The 26,710-nt window shown below is 29.7% G+C and overlaps 2 protein-coding genes across 5 annotated transcripts in view; both read left to right on the plus strand.

The window, feature by feature from the left end:
* Positions 1 to 11,983, plus strand: part of LOC142317725 (arrestin domain-containing protein 3-like) — a 70,173-nt gene extending 58,190 nt beyond the window's left edge. Inside the window, exon 7 of the mRNA XM_075354277.1 lies at positions 6,236 to 11,983. Within this exon, the coding sequence (XP_075210392.1) occupies positions 6,236 to 6,282 (47 nt within the window). The 3' untranslated portion in view covers positions 6,283 to 11,983. The remainder of the gene's footprint in view (positions 1 to 6,235) is intronic.
* A 5,481-nt stretch (positions 11,984 to 17,464) lies between these two features.
* Sys1 (Sys1 golgi trafficking protein) overlaps positions 17,465 to 26,710 on the plus strand; it is a 57,318-nt gene continuing 48,072 nt past the window's right edge. For 3 of the 4 annotated variants that reach the window (XM_075354307.1, XM_075354294.1, XM_075354314.1), the window contains exon 1: positions 17,465 to 17,601. The gene's annotated coding sequence lies outside the window, so the exon portion shown is untranslated. Of the gene's footprint in view, positions 17,602 to 24,313; positions 24,476 to 26,710 lie in introns of all 4 variants that reach the window. The other variant, XM_075354301.1, reaches the window with a different exon arrangement.

The raw sequence follows: 26,710 nt of genomic DNA on the forward strand, positions 1-26,710 counted from the left end.
CAAAATTTTCCTTAACTTTTCTGTATGCTCTGTGTATTTTACCAATGTTCATTTCTCCTTCCACTTCTGAACACTTTTCTTTAATCCTCTCTTCTTTCGCTAGTTTGCACTTCCTGTTTATAGGATTTCTTAATTGCCGATAGTTCCTTTTACTTTCTTCATCACTAGCATTCTTATATTTTCTACGTTCATCCATCAGCTGCAATATATCGTCTGAAACCCAAGGTTTTCTACCAGTTCTCTTTATTCCGCCTAACTTCGCTTCTGCTGATTTAAGAATTTCCTTTTTAACATTCTCCCATTCTTCTTCTACATTTTCTATCTTATCTTTTTTACTCAGACCTCTTGCGATGTCCTCCTCAAAAATCGTCTTTACCTCCTCTTCATCAAGCTTCTCTAAATTCCACAGATTCATCTGACACCTTTTCTTTAGGGTTAACCCCAATCTACATTTCATTATCACTAAATTATGGTCGTCATCAATATCTGCTCCAGGGTAAGTTTTGCAGTCGACAAGTTGATTTCTAAATGTGTATATTCTTCTATTATGATTTTTAAACTGGGTTTGGGCAATTACTAAATTATACTTGTGTAAAACTCTATAATTCGATCCTTTCTTTCATTCCTTCTGCCCAGCCTGTATTCACCCACTCTATTTCCTTCCTTCCCTTTTCCAATGCATGCATTCCAATCTCCAACTATTATTACATTTTCATCTCTTTTTATGCGTTTAATTACTTCATCAATTTCTTTATATTCAGACTACCTCATCATCATCATGGGTGCTTGTAGGCATATAGACGTTAACAATCGTCGGTTTAGATTTTGATTTTATCCTTATTATAAAGATTCTATTGCTATACATTTTGAAATAGTCTACTCTCTTCCCTATCTTCTTGTTCATTACGATACCTACTCCTGCCTGCCCATTATTTGACGCTGAGTTAATTACTCTAAAATCACCTGACCAAAAGTCGTTTTACTTTCCTACCGAACCTTGCTAATTCCTACTACATCTGCATTTATCCTATCCATTTCTAACCCACCAACTTTTTTTACACTTCTAACATTCCACGCTCTGACTTGTAGAATGTTATTTTTTAATTTTCTGGTGACCCCCTCCTTAGTAGTCCCCAGCCGGAGATACGAACAGGGGACTAGTTTACTTCTGGAATATTGTACCAAGGAAGGCACCCCCATTTTTATATGAAAATGCTGTGAGCTACATTTTCTTGGAAAAAAAGCAGCTGTAGTTTTCCATAGCTTTCAGGTGAGCAATACTCAGAGGATTGACTGATGTTGATATGGCCGTTTAAGTCGTCCTGACTTAACTGAATCGCCCTTAACAATTACTGAAAGAGCTGCTGCCTTCAGGAATCATTCCTTAGTCTGGCTCTCAACAGATAGCTCTCCGATACGTGTGCACCTTCGGTCCAGCTATTCTGTATCACTGAGCACTCAAGCCCCATGACCAACAGCAAGGTCTCATGATTCATAGAGAGAGATGTTTACCAATGAGATCAACAAGTTATAGATAATCTGTTTCAAGAAAAAGGAGTACAACTGAATTTAAACCCTAAATTAAGTAACCTGTCTCCAGATACCTAAGTTAGTTTCCCAGATTCACTGTATTGTATGGTTAATATTAACAATAAAAACAATATTTCAAAGTAAGGTATACCTTAGCCATCATGAAGTGATAACTGATTTTTTTCTGTTAGCATTTGTTATTTTGCTGAAATGCATAGAATGTGTTAAAATCATACAATTTACGCAAACATTCTCATAAATACTATAGAACAATGGATTAATAATCTATTATGTTCATTAATTGATCCATAATTCTGGTTTTTTTTTTTTTTTATAAATATTCATAAAAGTTACAAATATCTGTATAATAGGTCTGTGATTTTTTTATTTAATTTTTAATTTTACAATGCAGAATCCTTAATATGTAGTAAATTTATATTTTTATACATGTAATAATATTTGATAATATTAGATAAGAATAATTCTTAACAGAAATAGCAATTTTTCCCCAGAGAAATTGTAATAAAAGGTAAGGGGGTTAATAAAAACAAACTGAAAATGTTTTTATAATTCTGTAAAAACTCATCAGTGTGAATAAGACCTGAACATAGTTCAGGTAGGTTTATTTAGGTCAGGTTAGGTTAGCGGTATCTCTGTAGCTGCTCATCTCGCCCTCAATCCTGGAGGAGATTAAGGAATTTTTACCCACAATTATAGCAATATATTTCTCAGCAGTAATTTTGAACTGACTAGTTTAAGTAATATATGTTAAAAAAATGTATTTTCTTCCAAAAAGAGAAAAAAACATTCACTCAAGAACAATCCCAGGTAAAAGAGCTTTATAGGTTCTTCACCATAGATTGTGTTAAGGTTGATCAGCGGAGGGTAAATCAAAGATTAAAGTACAGTAATTGTTATTTCATCAATGATGACTCTTAAAAGTGATTGGTTTTGAAGACTACCTTGTAGTAAAAGTTCAGGATCACTCCATTTCAAGGAGAATCGTCTATTTTTCTTCTTTTTTTTGACATCCTTGAACACAGTTTAAATGTCTTCATCTTAGTGTTTCTCTCTCTCAACAGAGCTGAAGTAAACCTGCTTAATAAAAATTGTCACATTTACACTTATCTTTACTTTATCAAGTTTTCCTAATTGCATTTATCTTGACTTAATATACTAAATCACATGCGAGATCATAAATACAGATGATATTTACTTTTTCAAGCCCTGGTATTCACCTACAACTCACAATCAAATAAATATAATTTTAATCAAATTTTACATAGCATTGCAAGTACTTATAGTTAGTTTGTTACTGCTTTCACAAATTCTAATTTGCGCTCCTACCTGGTTTCAGGGATTTCAATAGAATATTTATTTATTCCTTGAAAGTGGTGACCACCGTTTGCTTGAGCTTGATAAAAGTGGATAGTTTTTGCAATATCCCCAAAAAGTATATGGGTCTGTAACTGGAAAAACCAACTCCAGATTTCAACTGTGACTAGTATGAGATATAAAGAAAAGTAGAGGGTTAAATCAGAAATTCTTTGGAAGCCTACATTTTTACCATGCATACAGTTGCAATTATCACACCCTGTACCTCTTCAGATTTTGAGTAACAGACTAGTCATCTGTAATAAACTCCATGAAGTGCTTATTGATTCTTACATTTCAAAGTGCAATACTATAAAAGGCTCCTCCTCAAATCATTTAATATCTTGAAGAAATCAAGAAGAATTCATCTTCCTAGATAGCTTTGACAACATTTCTGATGTAACTTTCACACTGCTCGCTATTCAGCAATTCAGTTTTGATATTTTCTTAAGAAGAGTTTCTTTTTATCTTGTTCATCATATTCCAAGATGTTCTTAGGGTTAAAAAAATTAAACTATCAGTTTGATCAAATCCAAACAACACCATTGGAGGAATCTGACTGCATTTTTATGCAGCTCCAACTGCTTAATTGTGAGACGTTACAAACCACAAATGCTAGTGAATCTTACTAAAATGTATTTCCATTGTTATTATTTGACTTGAATAAAGCATATGATTGTAGTTTATAAGTATTCTAAATGTCATTCTTTTTCTAGTAAACTATTTTACCATATCTTTTTACAGAACATACTTTCTCACGAGAGGCAATGAATCGCCTAGATGCTTCCATTTATTCCTAAACTATAACTGAGTTCAGTAAACATTGTCTTTCATTAAGAATAAATTAACCAATGCCTTTTTGGTTTTTAACCAATAATTGTGTAATCGAATTCATTTAAATAGTGTCCATTTTTAGAAGCATTTTTCATTTTGATCCTGTGAGAGTTTGCAGACAATCCTAAAAGTTCCAGTGTTGTCAAGTAGAAATGGCTTGAAACCTAGATCATTCACTTTAGGAGTTTTGGTAACATCAATCTCATCATTTTTGGTGTTCTTGAATGTGTAGAATGAAATTGTGGCAATTCTGATTGCAATACTTTTGCTCCTAATGCTGATGTTGGATACACCTGTTATAACACTTATTCTTTTAGTCACAACACAGTTCAGTCACAATAAACCACAAGTTAAGGATTAAAACAAAAAACACAATGGTTCTTCTGAGAAATCCATATAGTTGCTGATAATACTAATGTGAAATTTTTAAGTGTTTGCCTATTTCAATTTTTTTACAATTTTGCAAATTATGCAGTTCACATTTATAAGAGATTTATGATAGATTACTGATACTACTTCCCTGTAAAATATATACACCCAAAAATCATACAGTAATTACTGTTGTAGTGATATTGAAATAATATTGTTTTTATTTCTTTTTTTTGTTAGAGATTATGATTTTTAAAAATTTTAAATGATTTAAAACGTTGTTAAAGATTACTATTTAATAATAATCCTAGTTTCTTAGACAATTCAGCCCTTATTTTTATCCTTGCAAATGATTTTGTAAACAAATGTTTTGAGAGATACAAAATTGTAATTTTATAAGACAGGACCTATCTTTTCAGAGACATCATTATGAGCTAGTATTAGTTTTTATACGAGGGCTATTCAGAAAGTAAGGAACATTTCCACCTGACGCCGCCAGGCGCACACCAATCGTGTATATATTGGTGTGCTCGTCCTCTGCACTTCAGTCAGCGTCCAGCCGTGACAACAGGAACATCTCCGCACTGCCCATTTTTTTTATATACAAATTTGAAATGTGTGCTGCAATCGAAAATCCCGCCAGTTGTGAGGTGCGGTCTATGATTCGTTTTTTGTTGGCAAAAAACTTAAAACGGGAACAACGTGTACGGGAACAACGTAATGAGTGAAAGTTCTGTTAGAAAGTGGTGCATTCACTTTAAAAATGGCCGAACAAACGTTCACAATAAAGAGATGAGTGGACGTCCAAGCATTGTGACTGATGATCTGGTCTCCAAAGTTGACGAAAAGATTCGTGAAAACCGCCGTTTCACAATAACTCAGCTTTCTCTATGTTTCCCCACAAGTTCCATGGACTTTATAGTTTGAAATTGTTTCACAGAAGCTAGGCTACCACAAATTTTGTGCAAGATGAGTGCCAAAAATGCTTACAGATCACCATAAAGAACAACGAATAGGGGCAGCTTTGACGTTTTTGGAGGCCTACCACAGTCATGGAGATGCACTACTGGATCGAATCGTAACAGGAGACGAAACCTGGGTGAAACATGTGAATTGTGAGACAAAATTACAGTCCATGGAGTGGGGGCACACAATTCCCCTAAAAAACCAAGGAAATGTCTGCAAACTTTATCGGCAAGGAAGATGGCAACAGTGTTCTGGGACAGGCAAGGTGTTCTTATTGATTTTCTCGAGCGTGATGCAACAATAAACTCTGAGCGGTACTGTCAAACATTGCAAAACCTTAGGAGAGCTGTCCAAAACAAGCGCCAAGGAAAATTGTCATCCAGAATTTTGCTTTTGCATGACAATGCCCGACCTCACACGGCAAACCGTACGCAAGAACTCTTGAACTCGTTCAATTGGGAAGTTTTTCCTCTTCCCCACTACAGTCCAGATCTTGCTGCATGTGATTTTCACTTGTTCCCGAAAATGAAGATCTGGCTAGCAAACAGCGTTTTGACGACGATGAGGAGCTCCAAGTACGTGTCACTGAGTGGTTGAGATCACAGGCGGCAGAATTCTATGACACAGGAATTTCAAAGCTTGTCCACCGCTATGATAAGTGCCTGAATTTGTATGGTGATTATGTTGAAAAGTAGTATTTTAGTCCCTCTTTCACATGTATATAATAAAAAGTTTTTCTTGTACTTGGTTTTTAAAAATTCCAAAACATTCCTTATTTCTGAATAGCCCTCGTATATACCGTCTATCTAAGCAACTTCAGACTGTCAGACTTCAGTTATAGCCACTTTGTTAGATACATTTTTTAGCATATGTGTTTACAAAGTCTGACCAGGATTTAAATCCAAAACTTTCCAGAGGAAAGATAGACATTACTACTCTACCAGCTGGTAGTGGTAATAGAGTCTATATTTGTATGTGTGTATGCACACTTGTACCATTTGCTATTAAAGAGCAACAGAAATTTTTTATTCATTATTAATTTTTATTTTTTATATCAATAATTTTTTGTAAAATGAAGTGTTTACATTTTACTTGTTTTTCAACATACTTTTCTTTTTTTTAATTCTGTTTCTTCTCTTTTAATTTATTCATTATTTTTCAGCTACACCATTGCTTCCTACTGCTAACACTAGTCCTGTAACTGCTTAAGTAAGAATCTTTTACAGCATCATTGGTATTTTGGGAAATGCATCAGATCTGTTTGAATAATATGATCTAATTCTGATTCAGTATTTTATTATACATAATATATTATATATTAATATCTTATATATATTTTTTAAGTGCTTAAAAAATATGAATGTAACAAAATACAGCTAAATTATTTTAATCTAAGAAAAGAGTTTTGTTATGATCTAGTAAATTGGTTATAATATATGGAGCGCAATCACCAAAGTTCTACATCATAGACTTGAACTAAATGATATCAGTTTGTTTCTTACATTTTTATTTTTTAGCAATGTTAAGAAAGGTCTTTTCTTCATAATTTCGTGATTTTAAAGTAATTTTATATAAAAGTCAAATTATTTATACTTGTTTATCTTAAAGGACCTTTTTTATATAATTTATTTTTATTGTGTATCAATATAATTTAACAAACTTATTTTTATATTGTTTTTTTTTTCTTTTTAATATTATATGATGAAGAATTCTGTTATTAAGTAACTTTTAAACATGGATTGTCATTTTAATTTACTTAAAAATATTTTTAACTACATAAATCATTCGGACATATACTTATATACATGTATAATTAAATATGAGATTAGTAATATCAATTATTATTAATTTTAAATGTTGTGTTCTTACTTATTATAAAGATAATGTTAAAATAGTTATTCAACATGTACTCTGTCTAGTTGCACATTAGTGAAACATTTTGTCAATTGTTTTTTTAATAGCCTTTTGGATTATATCATAAACATTCATGGAAGTTTATATCCGAAAAATAAACTATTCATAATTGTTCCTGATCATACACAAATCATGTTTATCTTGTTTTTATTTTTTATGTCAAATATTAATTTAATGTTTCAGTTTAGTTTCTGGTGAAGTAAGCTTGCTCTGTTATGAAATAAAGACAGATTTTCTACCAAATTCAATATTTTAAAAGGACTTAATTTTTCAACACAGGTGTTGCCAGTCTTAAGTAAAATAAACTGCAGTATACACAGTAGTTTTTGTATGTAATTAACAATTATAGCACAACAATTAATTTTGAAATAATTTAGTTATATTTAAATTATGTTTGCTAATATCCCCAAAAAAGGGATAACATCCCAACATTATTGTACTAATATTCATTCTACAACATACCTTTTTATTTCTGTTGTACATATGGTTTTTTATTATACTGAGTTTTAAAGTTGTTTATCTTAAAGTGAGTGTGTAATTATAATAGAAAATAAAATTAATAAAATTTATTTCTCTTTTTTTGAAAAAATAGTGTTTTCAAGAAAAAGTTTAAAAAATTATAAATATTGAATTTTTCCCTATTTTTTCATCCTTGTTCTTCTTGGTCTTCTTTTTGTTATTCATTAGCTTATAATACATTCAGAGAGAATTTTTTATTAAATAAATGTTATGCATACGTCCTTCATCCCTCTTATTTTGGCCAATACATGATCCATATATAACATTATTACTGCTTCATTCACTATCAGGAGTAGTGAGAAATAATTATTTAAACTGCATGCATTCAGTTATTTTTTTGAAATATTATTAATCAGATTTATTACATTCAGAATAATATTGTTCACAATTCAGATTTAATGTACAATAAAACTCACTTTAGCTTTATTGATTTCAAAATTTCTCAATTGGAATAACAATTTCCTATTATATATTATTAATTATTATTTGAAGACAATGTTTACAAGCATTAATATATTTTGTTTTAATGTTTGTTTTAATGTTGCTGAAAACCATTGATTACTTAATTGATTTTCTAAAATGAGTTTATCTATATTTACTTAAAGTCATTTCAACCAAAAATGAAATAAGCAAACACTAAAAATTTCATATTAGTATTATCAGCAACTGTATGGATAATAGCCTCAGGTATAATAACCTCTTAAAGATTTTTAAACAGACTAATCACTTAAATAAAAAGTAATAAATTTATAAATAATGATGAGCTGAAAAAATGCACTTTTGGTAATGTTAGACTTTGGTAGTACTGCAATATTAAAAATTATTGCAGGATTAAAAGAAATGTATTATATAGGTAATATTTGTAAATATTTAAATTTTCATAATCAGTTGATCGACAGAAATTGGAAACCACTAAGTTGTGAAAATAATATACCCCAGTTAAACCATTTTGGGAATTTTATTTTCATATTTTACCACCTAGAATGGAAATCATAAAATATTGGTGAGATTAAATTCATAAAGCAAAGAAAAGCCTAATTTTTCATTTCACACATTTTTCAAAATAACAATATTGTTATTTTCTTTGTTCGCATGAAAAACATTATAGAATAGTTTTATTATGCATTGTCAAATGAATTATATGGACTTAGAACAGTTGCTAAATTAATCTAATGCGATATCCACCACTTTATATTTTCCTCCTTTTACTCTTAAAGCCTTCATTATTCATGAAGGTATTATTTAATGCAGAAATATGTTAAATTCAGTAATCGTTTTTAATTTTGCATTGTAAGTGTTTCCGGACCATTTATTAATATAAGAGCTTAGAGTGTAATACACATACTTATCATACCAAATCACTGCTATGGTTATAGGTATCTAGTTATAATTATGTTAGAAATATTTATATAACCATATAGAAATTTGTATTGTTTCATAAATTAAGTTGTTATATTTCTTCTGCTTTAGAATTTGCTTTCATTAATAATCACCTACAATACTCAATATTTCTGTATAGTGAAGATTTTAAGCAGTTTGACATTTTCTTTTCATAGATCTTTTTTTAAGAAGTAATTGATTTTGGCTGTTGAGTGTTTGTAAATAAATTCATTACAAAACCACTGTTTTCAGATGATTTTTTTTATGTAGTTAAAACTCAACTGTTTATTTAATATAGTGGAATAAATTAAATTTTTGGAAAATATACATAGGAAATCTGCAATTTGTATTTATGCTACTAGTCTTATGTATTTAAACATATTAATTATGCTGATTTATTGTTTCTGTAAGTAATAGTCATTATAATTATTAAGATTAACACATTTTTGTATTATACTTAGTCTTTACGTCATAAAAGACTGAAAATTCTATATTTCACTAAAATACTATAATTGTTGTTAATGAAAATTAAATTGTAGCTCTAAATATATAATAAACTACCTTGTAAAAATATTATTATTCCTATTAAATATTTTACTGATAAAATAGTTCATATTTAAAATTGATTGGATTAAAAATGTAAAATGAATAAATTAATTTATTTTATATAGATTAAAAAATATAATGGTACTTATAAACAAAATATTTACAATTTTTTAACCTTTTATTTCAGTTTAATATTAAGTTTATAATAATTTTCATTAATACTATTGATTTATTGTATTATAAAAATGTTTGCTTGTTGTTGTTGGAATTTATCAATTTAGTTCTTTGCAATGTTTATATTTAAACTGTAAATTAAATACACTGTTAAAATTAATATAGGTGGTGCTACATTTTCTATTTAAGAATATGACTGATTTAGACTGATTAGACATTAAGTAATCTAAATATCTTTATTTTTCTAACAAAATTTCCATAAATTTGAAAAACTTCCAATTTATAATAATAAATGGCAATAGAAGTATGGGTTTTGTCAAAAATTCACACACTTTTGGTTTTAAGAGTGCTTGTGATATTGTCCACGTACAATTTTGTTCTTATTAATTAGTCTGACTGAATACTGTTGAATTATGTAATTATGAATATATTTAAGTAAAATGTAGATATTTGTTTCATATTAAAACATTGTATATTATTTAACCATGTATGTAAATTGTTCTTAATATTTTATGATCTGAGTAATTATTATATGTAGGTAAATGTGGTGGTTTAGAAAGAGGAAAGATGTTCTAATATTGTTTATGCATAAAAAGTATTACAATGAAAGTGCCTTCTTTATATTATTATTAATTATTATTGTTATGTATTAAAATTTTCATAATTGAAAGTAAATTTGTTTAATATATAAATGTAGATATATTATTTTGTTGACACTTTCTGTATGTGATATTGTTACTCACATTTTTGTCCTTTTGTTCTCAGTTAATTTTGCAGCTAAAATTGGAGTTAATTTTTTTAATAAATTGGTTTTGCTATTTCAGTACAAGCAAATTTTTACCATATATATATATATATATGTATGTGTGTTATTGCAGAAGTAAGTGTTTATGTTCAATCAGAAATTACACTTTATGGAGGATGGAAAGAAACTGACCACAATACCGCAACTCCTAATGCAGTACTGCTTCTCACTAAATACTACCCAGACATTTATGATGTGTTTGAAACACTGTTGTGAAGATACGGCCAAACTTTAGATTATTTTAGACTATGAACTGATATCTATAAAATTATTTTATTAAATAATATTGCTTACACATCCTCTATTGGGTTAAAGCAGTATGTACAATGTATTGTTTTACAACAAAAAGCATATATCGCTTTACTGCATTTCACAACCTGTCCCAGTCTTTCTATCACTGCTATGCTTATAAAGCTCCTAAAATATAAAAGACATCAATCAGGATTATTTTTCCTGAAAGTAATCATATTTTCAATACAGTCCATCCCTGTTTGAACCACTAATTGCTTTGCTGCACTTAATTTGTGGTTCAAAATATAATTTTAAACTACAGAATTACAATTTTCTGGGCTAAATATCAAATGCACATTAGTGAGCTTGGAATGCTTGTGTAACAGAATATTAAATCAAAAAATAATACTGTTAGAAAACACTCACTGTTTACTTTTTGAAGCTAGCATAATGGGGGGACAGGTATTAAAGATGGATATGGCATTCTAGTTTGATCTTATATGTTTGAGTTAGTGCAAAATTCATTGTTGTCCAAAATTAGATTTTGTTATATTCAAATTGAACTCTATTGCAATTTTGTACAGAAAATTGGAATATTTTTATTCTAAGGAAACATATATGTAAATGAGCAAGGTCCTATTTCTTGCATACCAAAGATTATGTTTACTTCATTTCAAACATTGTCCTAACTGATTTATTGATTTGATTGTAGAATATTTTTGTGAGTTTTGAATTATTAAGAAGCTTTTTTGCGTTTCCTTTTTCATATCTGTTTCAAGATTATAAATTTTATTTTTTGTACTTTAAAACTAAATCTTTAAAACTACAACTTAGGTAAACCCCTTTTTCTATATTGCATTGTAAATGAATAAAAACAAATCCTATCATTCTTATTTTGATATATTCATCTTTTTATTTACCTTTTTAAACACCGATTGATTTCATCTACTTTGGAATAAAATAATAGTTTTGTATAAAATTATGATTTGCCTCAATACCAAATTTATTCATTGCATTCAGTAATACTTGCATGAAGCAGTATTTATATCATTGATTTTTTTAATGATTATACTCAAGGTAATCTTCCATACTTTCATATTTGTTAATAAATAGGAATATTTATTTTTTAAGAAATTTCATTATTTTTAAGGGAAAGTCTTATTTAACATATAATTGTTTTATGCTTTTGTTAACATTTTTTATTATTTATATGATATATACAATAATATTTGTTTGTTTTTTATTATTATTTTATTGAAATATTTATTATATGTCATAAAATTTGTATTATGTAATTTAATTTCACTGATACGTTAATAAAAAATTTTATTATGCTTTCTACTTTTTACTTTTTTATTATTGTAGCGAACTATGATACCCAATTGAGATATGCAGAAACAAGCAGACACCCTTCCATGTGAAAGGAAGGGTGCTTTAAATACAAATTAATAGAAAAAATTTAAAAAGCACTTCAACAAAAAACTTCCAATTTTGAGCAAGATCTTGTGAACTTGTCTTATGTTCATTACAGTTATGAGGCAATCACATAATATTGTTTAAACATTTTGTATTTCAGTAGCATGTAGTTTTGTCCTGCTAATGAATATGAATATATTTCTCTAAAATGGAAAGTAAATTTGAAGTATTGATTTTCATTGTGACTCGCATAGTTTAGAAAAATTGACATGAATTTTTAATACTAAACACATTACTTGCTCCAGGCAGTTATTTTTATACGGATTTGAATACTAGATCATGGATACTGATGTTCTTTGGTGGTAGGGTATTTTAATTAACCACACATCTCAGGAATAGTCGACCCCTCTCTCTTTTTCTGTTTAGACTCTGGAACCATAAGATATTAACTTTTGAAGATGAACGAAGATGATATGTAGGAATGTATGTGAAGTATAATCTTGTACAATCTCTGCTTTACCATTCCTGAGATGTGTGGTTAATTGAAATCCACCACCAAAGAACACCGGTATCCATGACCTATTATTCAAATCCATGTAAAAGTAACTGCCTTTATTAGGTAGATTTGAACCTTAGAACTCTCAACTGCTAAATCAGCTGATTTACCTGAGACTGTGCGAGACTACACTTCATTTACATTCATACATAACATCCTCTGAAGTAATATTTATGGTGGTTCAAGAGGCTAAACAGAAAAGAGGGAGATATATCAATCTAATTTCAGTAAAACTCATTACATAACTTGAAAATTATTTAGAACCCCCCCTTGAAGGTTTAAGTACTTTTTAATATTAGGCCTATATAAAATAAACATACTATAAATTTACACTATATATTTGAGTATATTTTCAAAAATCCATGGTATTCTCTTCTCTATTTTCTCACTGTCAACAAGATCTATCGACGTAAGATGCAGTCCGCTGCCCTTCCTTCTTCAATAATTTAATCCCCATACTCGAAGTTGCAGCACATACAGGCCATCACTGAATATATGACACAGTAGCCGTCATTCAGCATTCTAGAAGGTGGCAGTGCTCTCACTGGCACAGTGAGTGTCAAAGCAAATAACCCTCCTGCCGCATATTAAGAAGGTACAATAATACCAACCTTGTAATAAAATATGGCCAACATTAATATTTGCAACAATAGTAAAAAAGAGATTTATATTTTTGATATTTATTTTATATATTTAAGTGCCATTTAACAAAGAAAAATCAACCAAAAAATATGTATAAAATGAACAAAAACGGAAAATTATTGTATATTTAGGAAAGAATAATAATAAAAATAATGGTAATCAAATGGATAAAAACTAGAAATTAGTGACTTTTTTGGCACTGGTTTGCTAATTCTTTGATTGCAAGTTCATACTTGATGCAATTCAAGGCCAAGCAAGCGCCACTAACTTCATCTGTTAGCCAGTTTCTTTTGCGAATTTTAATATTATTTAATGCTGAGAACAAAGTTTCACAAAAATATGTTGAATAAATTGTTAGCAAAGCCATCGCTAGATTTTTTATGTCACTAAAAGTGTCAGGTAATCTGTTACAAGCATTCAAAACTTCTTGTTCATACTTGTTCTATTTTTCATTATTCAAACAATTTCGTTTCAGATTTTCAAGTTTTGACCTTAAGTTGACAGACACATTAATCCAAATGCTATTTTGAAAATCTGAAAGTTGCATCTCTAAATCATCAATTTCCATCCATTGGAAATCCTTTAATTCCAGAGTACTGTAAATAACTACATCCGGATTTTTAATTATTTTAATGGTCTGTTCTAGGCTACTAAATTGGTTGAATCTTTCACTGAACTGTTCAGATAACGAGTGTACTATATGTAAGTATGATAACGAGTTTACTTTATGTAAGTATGGACCCCATTACACTCATAGTGGCCTTCTGAAAATATTTTTTATCCAAGGAAAATATAAGTTATAGTTTCAATATCTCGCCTAAAAATTTTAAGTTTACTTTCAAAAGATTTGATGTATCCAAACATCATACTTTTGCCAAAACCTTGTAATTTTAAGTTCAGCTTATTCATATGAATAGAGATCTGTAAATCACATCAAATTGCTGACCCACTTATAATCATTGATGTGAGGAAAGTTTGCCTTATTCTCAATAAATACCATAATTTCTTCAAAGCAATCCACAAATCGCTAAAGTATTTACCTCAACTCAGCCATCTCACATCAGTAGTCCATTGTCGGTTGAATCAACTTCCTGTAAAAGTGCAGAAAATTCTCACTTGTGAAAGGGTTGATCAGCTATAAATTTCACAATTTTTGTTACAACTGACATTAAATCTTTTAATTCTGAGAATCCCAATTTGACACACACTTCCTGATAGATAATGCAGTGAAAAGGTACAAGTGGATGTCTAATAGCTTCCATAAACAATTTCACAAATCCCACAATTTTTCCCCATCATATTTGGTGCCCCATCTGTTGTGACCAACACAGTTTTAGAGATATCAATGTTTAGATAACTGAATATTTTTATAACAACCCTACATATTTCGTTTCCTGATGTACTTATTGGCACTGATTCTAACTTTATCAACTTTTCTCTCATTGTGAGACCATCAAAATATCTAGTAATAATGGCCAACCAAGCATTTTAAGTGACATCAGTAGCTTCATCAAGAAAAATCAAAAAATACTTACAACTATTTAAGTCTTTTTTTTAATTGATGTACATTTTTGTGAAGATCTATTATTCCGTTTTTGATAGTATTTCTACTGAGTGGTAACTCAGAAATTATTTTAATAATCATTTTTATATTGTGAAATAGAGCTGGTGTACATCTTAGAAATGTTTCTTTAATAAATTCTCCATCACTGAGGGCTTTTCCATGTCAAACTATGAAGTGTGCAATATAGTAACTTGCTGATGTTAAATTTATATAGCATCTTACAAATTTAATGACTTTTATAGTGGTGTAGTTGCCTAGAAATGTATTCCCTGCTTTCATCAATATTTTTTTTAAAAGCTGACAATGATTAATTTCAAAATGTCTGCATTTCACGTTCTGCTTACTACCGTTACATTAGATAGTATGCACAATAATCTGTTGACAATCCCGTACATCTTGGTCCATATGTTTTGAAAGGGTGGACTACTGCTACTTCCACTTCCTTTATCATTCAATCTTGTTTTTTTATTCTCAATCACAAGCTGCAAAAATAAATATAACAATAAATCATAGCGTTTCTTTCTAAAAGGTTGATAGGTATTTTACCTATTACTATTAACTTTTTGCAGTGTTGTTGCGCTGATTCCTAGTACAAAACAATTCAAAGATAGTATGTATAATCAACAAATATAGGGTGCTGTAGTAAATTATCCAACACGTAGAATGTCCTGTTGAGCACTGTCGCACCTTCTTCTTCTTCTAACTCTCCCACTCCTATCTCCTGACAAACATGGCGATCAAGAGAGTCCGTTTGCTGAACGCACGCTAAGCTTACCCGAGGCACATGTTTGAAATAACAAGGCTGTTTCTGGAATTTTGTCACTCGAGTAAAAATAAAATGCCATGAATAAAGATTAATCTCTTTATAGTGCAATTCTTAACCTTCTTATGTTAATGCAATTTTTGTCTCTGTCGATGCGTATCACCCAAAATGAGTTTGCGTGTCACAGGTTCGCCATCACGAGCATATATGAAATATTATACATTGTCGAGCGGTACTCACTCGTTAGTGTGAGTTCAGATTTTGTTGTGGAACCTTCGTTTAACATTTTGTACATTTCGCAGTTCATAACTTCACAATATCGTTCCACGTTCTTTAATATCTCTAAGCGATCTCAAAGTTCAGTTTTACAAATTTTTAGCAAAAGGTTGAGTGTTTAATTTATTTCATTATATTTGATTGGTTCCATGGATTTTATATGTTATGCAAAGTGTCTTACCTATCGTATACAAATAACTGTTGACTAAAATAAATGAATATTGTGTAGCTTAAATGTAAATGGCATGTGGCACTGGCACAAACAGTTTTATTATACAAAATTAAATAGATGTTAAAAGTTAAAAAAAAAAACAGCTTAAGGTTGTGAAAAAAATACGTTACAAAAAAGTTTTATTAGGATATTTATGAATGTATTATATTCGAACATTGTAAAATAAATATAGCATAAAATGATATATAACAATAATGATAATAAAATAACACAAAATTAAAAATACCGATGTCAATTTTAAACAATTTTGATAATGGTCCCCCTTAACAAAATTCTGCGTACGCCATTGGTTTTGTGTATTCAAGGTTTAGTTCTAATGTGTCCTTATGTTTCATCTGTAAAACATTTTAATTTCTATTTTTAGAATTTTAATATCTACCCATGTTCAATCATGGAAATCAGTATTCTTTTCTGATGAATGTGCCATTTACCTTAGATCTATTTCTCAGAACACGCATTTTTGGTGTAAAGAAAATTATCACTTTTATGAGGAAATCACAGACTACCTACCACGTAATGATGAGGACAGTGATATCTAAAATGCACCTGACAGGACATACCTTTTTGTGAGGAACGCACTTGGCGATTGATACTGTGCATGGACAATGTAGGAGTACCTACAGATGCAATTTAAAGCACTCCTTTTGCGTAAAAGTAATAAATAATGACAAACTATTCATGTAAAGGCACTTTGTTACTATTCTAAAGATTATTTAAGGTCAATAAGACTACTTAACCTGAAGTAACAAGCGAAAAGCAATATCTTTTCTTAATGCGATTATTTGTTATCACAAAACTAATGCGACTGATGACGTAAGTTTTGAAAAGTTGTTTTTGTAAAATTTTGGTTCGGTTCGTCGTTAATAATATTGATTTTTAATTATATAAAAAATATATTATATAATATAATTAATAAACAGTTACATTTGCACGCTGTGAAGTACAGCTAGCAATTTTGTTTGATTTGTAAAATTGACATGATATACTTAATGACTTTGCGAGTCTTGATTCTGTTAGATGATTTACAAAGTTCAGTATTTGGGAGTATTGTATGAACTTGAATGAATTCCTTGAATTTGTGGGTGCGCGCCCATTTTGTTCAATATGGTATTTAATGTAATTACTGCAGTTTATTTCATAGTGTTATCGTGATTAGTTATTCTGGTCAACGGCAATGTCAATATTTAACAAACAAAATTACCAGTAAGAGGAATATTATTGTTTCTGAGAAAAGTCATGCGCTTTAAAAGTAATTTTACGTGACATTGAATATTATATATTTTATGATTATATTAGAGATTTGATGCGAAGATAATTAACATTTGGTCCTAAAAAACAACAATGCTTTACAGATGTAATTAAAATATTTGTAAGAACACACAATAACCGTTTCTAGGTGGCGTTGATCGGTTGCCTGTTACCGTGAAATGACGTCAAATCGTGACTAAATGTGTGAGTTTGGAATGAGCGTTGTCTTTTATTCGTGATTTTATGTAATTGTTAATATTTTGTAAGTATAATGTGATATTAACAGACCGTTTTTTTATGTTTAATTTTAAAGTGGGTAATTGTAATTTGAAATATTTGTTGCAAAAGTCTGTACATAACCTTAATATTTCGTGAAAATGTCAAAAGAAAAGGGGGTTTTATTTGTTCGTTTGTATTATTTACACATTAGTACGTGTAGTTCTGATATCAGTACTTTTTTCTGATTTGGATAATTTCAGCTTTTCTTACTTTTAGACAAATGTTATCTTCGCATCAACTAAAACAAAAAAAAACAAACGTGTTTAGAATGTTTTGTATCTAGTATAATATTGATTTTTTTTTCAAATCAAATAATTATATTGATAGTAATGTCAAAATCTTTGACCTGCTTTTTGTATATATATTGTAATTAATTAGCACATGCATTTAATGTTATGTATTTGTGTACTATGATGATACTACTACTAGGTTTTTTATCCTGCAGAAAGTATTTGATATTATTTAATTTGTTCAGTGTAAGTTGGTTATGTAGTAATGGTACTGCCCATCAAATATGTATTTTTTTTTTTAAGTTAAGTCACAACAATTGCAAGAATGTAAATTATCAAAAGTGAACAGTAGATTTGAAGAAACCTAGGAAGATACCAAACTTAATATCTTTATTATTCAAGTATAATATTACTAAAAATATTATCCAAACTCTTAGGCACATTGAATTCATTAATGGAACAGAATACATATCAATTTTCTTTAATAAATTTTCAAATGCTTTAAACTTAAAATTTTTGTTAATTATTCACACATTCTTGACTTTATATAACTTGTCTTTAAAGGAACTTTAAATTATGTTGTTTCTACAAAATTGATGATCTTCTCTATATTACTGACATCACTATTTTTTAAGATTAGGGATTATAAAAGAAAATAAAACTGAATGTGTGGTTATTGTTTTATGTAGATTTTCTTTTGTACATTAGTTTATAAATTAAATTGCTTATTGGTAGTTTTTATACCACCACTAATAATTTTTTTTTAATGTTCTGGCAAAAAATGTAATAGTATAAATTAATACTATTTTTGGACACTACATTGGGCATAGGTGGAAAGTACTTTGAAGGGCAATGTAACAGCTGTTGGTTACTACACATGAAACAAAATTTGCTCGTGAAAAAAATTTTATTGCATCACTATTTTTGATTTTGATGATATTTGATAAATGATAACTAACCACCTTGTAGCGGCAAAAAAATCATTTTTTATATTTTTAAAAAAGCTTTTTCTTGAGTAATAGACTATTTTCTAACTTGCCAACAAGTAAAAACAGCCGTTTTCGTCACTTTTTCCATGAGCTGTAGCATTCTTGTTTTACATCATACAGAGGTGAAGAAGGGCTTTTTGGAAAGAGTAAAGATTGAACTTCATCATAGTGTACTCAAAATTCCTTTTGTTACATAACCAAAACTTGTTATGTTTACAGACAGTTGTTTTTTCAAGTGCTGGGCTCAAAATAAATAATGAAGGGCTTTAGGTAACAGGCCTGTTTTTTACCTTATAACCATTAGGTACTAGTAGTACTTATAAAAAAAATTGGACTGTTACAGAGTGTCCATTAAAAAAATGGCTGCCAAATCATAAGATTTTGAAAATATCTTATTTTTGGGGCCTAAAAACCATATGTGGGACAGGTGGCAAAATCTAAAATGTTTACAAGCGTAAGTACTTTTTATGTACTTTAAAACCACATAAAGTTTATTTTGTTTCTAAAAGGGGTTGATGAGTAATGCGGCCATCAAAACCGCTAAAAATACTGTTCCTTCTAACCGTGAACAATGTATCCAAAAAATTCGCAGCATGTATTTTTTCAGATAATAATTTAGGTCTCTTATACAAAATATTTTGATATGTTTATAATGAGATAGCTTATATTCTAGAAAGGTTGTTACTTAATGTATAACTCATACACACAACCTCATGTCTAAACACAAGTGAATAGACATGCATGTTTACGTAAACCTGAATGTAAACATTGTAGAAGGCTCTGTTACTGTTTTGATTTCAATGTGATATGCTGTATTGTTGCTTGTATTAATACTGTAGTTAGGTAATGTACATTTGTTTATAAAGTAATTTTATTAGCAGTTAACTTTTCTTTTATGTGATATCTTTTATTTTTAATTTTATTAAGTAGAGAAATTTTTATTTTAGCTGTAAAGAAACTGGGGTAAGACAAAGTGAGGTGGAGTTGGTAGTTTTATAATTTATATTAAGTGTATTGTTATTGTAAGAATCCTTGTATTTTTAAAAACGGATTATGGAGTGTTCAGTTGGCATTCACACTGAAACAGTATGTCACGTATTGACTTACAATAAATCTTATTATTGCATGATATTTTAGAGTTTACTGAACAGCAAATAATATTGATATTTTTTGAAGTGGATGAACTGAAACAAAAAAATATCTGTACTTTTCATAAAACCGAATATTTAGATAAATTTTTCATATTAATGGGAAAAGTTGCTCTGACCCATTTAGCTATCACACTAAACCGGTTAAGAAATCTGTTTGAGAAATATCTTTGACACTTTCAACAAGCAATCCAAATTTTAAATTAATTCCAGGCAGATCACTGTGTACAAAATGCTTAAACAAAATACAAAAACCACAAGATGATATAGAAAGCAAACTGGAATGTCAAGATATATTTGAGCCTCAATGTTTTATAGTCGAGTCTATGAATAAAGCTTGTTCAGCACTTGGCATTTCTTCCGTTAAGGTTAAAAAATTATCGAGTAGTTCCAAGGAACAAATTTACAAAAATAAAGTTACAAAAATAGAAGTCAGTTACCAGTAAATTAAATGATTCCTTTGATTTAAATATTTCTATAGAAGAAACTGGTTTAGTACCACAAAATTATGCTGATTTAGGTAGGGAATATGAAGAATTAATCATTAAATTAAAGGACAAAATGAAAACAGTTACATCAACTCAGGAAAAAATTAATATTTTAAGTTTATTACTAAACAGCTGAAGCATTTAAAAAATTCAAAATGAGTTTAGTGTTAGTCAGTATTTAGCCCATCAATCCTTACAATTAGTTAAAACAAGTGGAATTTTGCCACAAATCTGCAAAAATAAATCCAGTCACACAAATGATGAAAATGTTATTAAATGTGACCTGTTCAAGATTTTTACCAGAATGATGAGCACAGCCGAATGATGTCATGCAAGTATAATTATGTCTCTGTAAGACAAGCAGACAGGAAGAATAATATTCAAAAAAGGCTTATCTTATGCAACTTAAAAGAATTGTACACAGCCTTCAAAGAAAAACATAGTTTAAAAATTTGTTTTTCAAAAATTTGCTGATTTATGACCTAAATTTTGTGTTCTGGCTGGTGGGTAAGTACTCGTTCTGTTTTGTGTGTGTGTCACCCACCAAAATATAAAACTCATGTTATCTGCTCTAAAAATTAAATTTGATCATAAAATTCTCCTTTCAACAATGGTATGTGATATAGAAAATGAAAATATGCATGCTGTCACAGTGTGAAAAATGTCCTGGCACTAATGAACTGCTCAGATTACTACAAGAGAGCTGGGATGATTTTGATTCTTAAATTATCTTCAAACAGTGTGTTTCTGTTGACCATTGTGAACAAACTACTCAAATTCTTCCATTTCAAGAGTACTTAGATAAACTTACTGAAAATTTAAATAATCTAAAAAGTCATCATTTTGTTACAACGAAAAAGGTTAATTTCCTCAACGTTAAAAAGGAAAAGCTGTTGGAGGGTGAATGTATTGTAATGGGAGACTTCTCTCAAAATTTTCCTTTTATGAAACAGGATAAAGTTATCAGAAACTTATGCCATAGTACATCCATTTCTCATATAATTAAAAAAGAAGGAAAATTACAAAGATAAAGCTACAGTGTGATTAATGAGTACTTGAAGCACAATACCTATATAGTTCTTCTGCATCTAAAAGCAAGTAATAAATAAAGTAAAAACACTGTTACTACAAGTTAAACCATTTTTTTTTATTTTTATGATGGTTCCTCAGCCTAGTATAAAAACAAAAACATTTCATAAATTTGTGCTACTATCAAGAAGATTTTGAAATCACTGCTGAATGGTATTTTTTTGCCTACCCATGGAAAAGGACCATGTGATGGTATTGGTGGAACTGTAAAAAGGACTGTGACTAAAGCAAGCCTTCAAAGGGCAGTCAGCAATCAAATTGTTACAGTTATTGAAAAGACAAATTAAAAATATAATATTTATTTTCTGCTCTAATAAAGATGTTCAAGAGACTTTACAATACCTCGGTTCTCATTATCAGGTGTCACAACAGTCCCAGAAACGAGAACCTTTCACAGTTATGTTCCACCAAGTCAGAAATGTATTCTGAAAGTCTGGGCGACTTCTGAATCAGAAACATTTACATTAGTATCAGTCCACAAGAACATTAGTGTTTCTGATTGCTTTATAGGTTTACCAAAACCAAAATGTAAAAATGATGTCTGTTGCGTATACAATGGCAAGTGGTGGTTAGGCAAAGTCATTGAAATCAAACTACATGAGGACATAACATTACACCAAAGCTGAATGTAGACTTATAAGTTCTACTAAATAAAAGTGCAAGATTTATTCATAACTTCTGTTAGCAGGAGTAAAATAAGGTAAAAGTGAATTGAACAATTTGTTAATTTTTTGAATTGTTTATCATTTTGTAATTATTATTTACCATTCTGTAATTAACTATAAATGATATAATTTTGTAATTTACTATTTATTAATTATCAGTTTATTCATTCAAATTAGTTAGGTTGTAATTTTTATAATCTGAAAAAAATATAACATCAGTATTTTTGGATATGATGTTTGCAATTAGAAGGAATGGTATTTTTAGCAGTATTGTTGGCTTCATTACTCATCAACCCCTTTGAGTAACACAATAAACTTTATATGATTTTAAAGTACATAAAAAGTACTTACTACTGTAAACATTTCAAAGATTTGCCACCTGTCCCATGAGGGTTTTTGAGCCCCAAAAATGGGATATTTTAAATTTCTTACAATTTGGTGGTCATTTTTTTTAATGGTCACTGTAACAATCCAATTGTTTTTTATAAGGACTACTAGTATCTGAGAGTTAAAAAGTAAAAACAGGCCTGTTAACATAAGCGCTCTTCATTATTTATTATGAGCCCAAAATTTGAAAAAACAACAATTTGTAAACATAACTTCAGTTACGTTATGTAACAAAATGAATTTTGAGTACACTAAAGTAAAGTTCTTTACTCTTTCCAAAAAGCCCTTTTTGACCCTCTGTATGATGCAAAATAATGCTACAGCTAATGGAAAATTGCTGTTTTTACCTGTTGACGAGTTAGAAAGTAGTCTGTTACTCAAGAAAAATCTTTTAAAAATATAAAAAAATATCTTTTGGCCACTACAAGGTGGGTAGTTATCATATACCAAATATCAACATAATCAAAAATAGTGATGCACTGAGCATTTGTTGAATTAAAATTGAATACCTCCAATCTCAACCGCCATCAGATGTCAAGTTTCTATAGGAAAACTGGATTATAGATAAGTGATCTTACAGAGATTCATACTGCTTACTACTGCATCAAACCATGTCATTTCACACTACTGTCACTTATAAATCAGACCCTTTATACATGTCTCATGCTTAAAAATATTGGGTGCAGGCTAGTGTTGTAAGAAACAATTCACCCCTTTTTTTTTTGAGAATGAATTTTTATGCAAACTACAATTTTAAATAATTAAAGCCATGTTATTTAATCAGATTTAAACATCTGTGACCAATTCAGTTTTGCTCAGACCCATTAAAGGTAATTTTCCTTGTGGGTTATGATAGTTACTGTATGTAACTGTCATGTAAATCCTAATTCAGAAATTATCAAATTTAATAAATTCTTTACTGGTGTCTGTAACAGTAGTAATAATGATACTTGTTCCAAACAAGACTAATCAATCATCTTGGATTGATTTATTGATGAAATTCCTACCTTACTTTAAAAGGAGCAGTGTCTGCTATTATTGTCCCTTATATTAATTTAATCAGTCAATTGTAAGTATTTTTAGTTGCCTTAAGATCTTCTTAACAAAGGTGGTGGTGTTATAAATAGCAATAATAATTCCCCTCCATAAGAAATGATTCTGAATTAACAAAATTTTAGACCAATTTCATTATTACTGTATTTCTAAAGTAATAAAACATTTAAAAACTATATGCGCATTCTTGTAAAACAAGATGCAAAATTAGAATAAAGTTTCTATTGGTGCAGCTGTTTTCCAGTATTAAGAAAGTATTAAGTAGTATAGGTAAACCCACCGGGTTGGTCTAGTGGTGAACATGTCTTCCCAAATCAGCTGATTTGGAAGTTGAGAGTTCCAGTGTTCAAGTCCTAGTAGAGGCAGTTACGTTTATACGGATTTGAATACTAGACAGTGGATACCGGTGTTCTTTAGTGGTTGGGTTCAATTAACCACACATCTCAGGAATGATCGAACTGAGACTGTACAAGACTACACTTCATTTACACTGATACATATCATCCTCAAGTAATACTTGAATGGTAATACCTTGAGGCTAAACAGAAAAAAAATAGTATTGGTAATAAAAACATTTACTTTAGATTTTTTTTCTTTTACATTCTCAGTAGGATTCTTTTAAGTGCTGCACATTTTTTTTTTTTAGCACTTAAGAAATTTTGTTATTTGATATCAGAGGAGCTGCTGTTATAATAATTGGTTACTAATGCAGTATTAACCCAAAAAAGATGGTTGAGATTTCATTTTTTTGGGGAATATTATATAAAAATTAGATTCCTGTTCAAAATGTAATTGCAGGTTGAAACAGGTAAGTGACCTTGATTTTTTGCAATTATTTACAATTGATATTCTACAAAATCTTTAACCTGTTTAATGTTACATCTCAATACAACTATATCCATAATTACCTGAAGACAATTATGTAAAAGGACTTTCAATTATTCTAAGTCAGCAGTTCAAAAAATTATTCAATGGTGTTAGATTGGCAAAGATATCTAAATTGAGGTGTGGGTAAAACCACTGCATTTGTCTGCTTTTAAGGTAGTTGTAACATTGTTAATTGAGTGGATAGTACTCCAATTAATGATAACCGTTGCATTTTTGATGTGGTGTGAAATTTTTGGATACCTTGTTGCATAATAAATTCTCATGTGATCAAATTTATTTTGTCTATAACTAATTCAAATTGTATTGTTTTTCTTTCAAAAATCTTAATAGAATGTACGTTTTCTCATCATTATTGCTCCTATATAAGGCTTATTATGCCAATCTCTATGCCTGTCAAAAAATATATTAAGGCTACTTCAAAACATCAAGATGTGTTTTCAGAATATTAAACTGGGCTGTCAGATCATTGTTTAGTGCTCATAAACATGAATCTGGTTGATCAGTATTTAGTAAATTAAAAGCTTACATTTAAAAATGTTTTATGAAAACATTCACTTATTCTTTGAACATTACAGTATCTACCTTTTGTTAAACCCACAACAGAACCATTTTTGCATAGCAACACAAGAAATATCTAATTATTCTTAGTAGCATTTTTAATTAATTATTGTCCTATTTGAAAGATTATTCTAGCAATTTATTTTTTTAAAAATGAACGATTTTCTTTTAATAGAAATATTATTACTTTAAGCTTTTAAAAACTACTGATTAATAAAAAAAAACCTGATGTTTCTTTATTTTTTTTAAGTTTTACAAATAATATATGAATAATTTACATTATATAGTTATTTATGTAATAATATGCGCTCAACAACTTCTACTTTTTTTCCTTATAATTCATTACTATTAATGTGATCACACTAGGAATGTGATTTGTAATTATATAAATGATAAAATAATTAAAATTAATTAAGAAGTAATATATCCACCTTACAGTAAATAAGTAGTAACCTAATTACTGATTAATGATTACTAATAATTAATGATTTTATTAATGATTACTAATAAGTAATCTTATATGCTGGTAAGATGGATGTATCGCTTATTAATTACTTTTAGTTATTTATTAAAATATACTAGCGAAACCATGTTCAATAAATTTATATAAATAATCTGGTATGTAATCACCCGAATAAAATTAAAATATTTGTTAAGTTGAAGTCTACATTTGTTTTACTATTAAGTCACAGTTACTAAACTTTCAAGCTCACCCACCATCTGGGTAGAGTTTTGTCGAGGTACAATGTGACATCTTGATGATAGTGAGGTGGGGCTCCATCTTGTTGCACATAAAAAGTTCATCACCATACAGGTTTTGGATGGCAGGAAAAATTCTTGTCTGAAACATATCAAGATATGCCTCACCAGTTACAGTACCCTCGAAGAAGAAGGGACCAGTCAAACCCATGGTCTATCAGAGCACTGATAGACCGCACCACACAGCAATCCCCAGTAGATTTATTGCCCTGTCCGCATGAGCATGAGGATTTTCAGGAGCCCAGTAGACACAATTGTGGCGGTTCACAGTACTGTTAAGTTTGAATTGTGCCTTGTCAGTTCACACAAACTTCCCTGCAAATTCCTCATCTTTGCCAGCCATGTGCTGAAATCATTCACAGTATTCCATCCTTCTATCTGGGTTGTCCTCATTCATCGTGTGCAGCAGTCTTGGCACTTTCCACTTTCACACACTCCCTGGTTCACTGATTTTTGCACTGATTGGTTTGATGTTGCAGCACCACAGCACCGAATGCCGGACTTATAGCTGTTTGTGGTTGTCTGGATCTTTCCTTGTGCACATCTTTAACAGTTCTGTCAGCTTTCCATTTATCACAAATGCAGACAATTGTTTGACATATTGGTGGTGGTGTTCCAAACTTTCTCTGCCAATACCATTGTACCTTGTGATTGTTCTCTTACTTCCAGTACCACTTCAGAACAGCCTTATATTCAACAAATGATAAAAGAACCTCAGCCATTGATGTTACTCCACTGGCTTGTTCGAACACCAACCACCTGCGCATGCGCTGCATAAATTGCCAGCTCCACCAACCACGACAAATGTAATACCTTATACTACACTACACATTAGATT

The sequence above is a fragment of the Lycorma delicatula genome, chromosome 1, assembly GCF_047948215.1.
Source record: "Lycorma delicatula isolate Av1 chromosome 1, ASM4794821v1, whole genome shotgun sequence".
Taxonomy (NCBI): domain Eukaryota; kingdom Metazoa; phylum Arthropoda; class Insecta; order Hemiptera; family Fulgoridae; genus Lycorma; species Lycorma delicatula.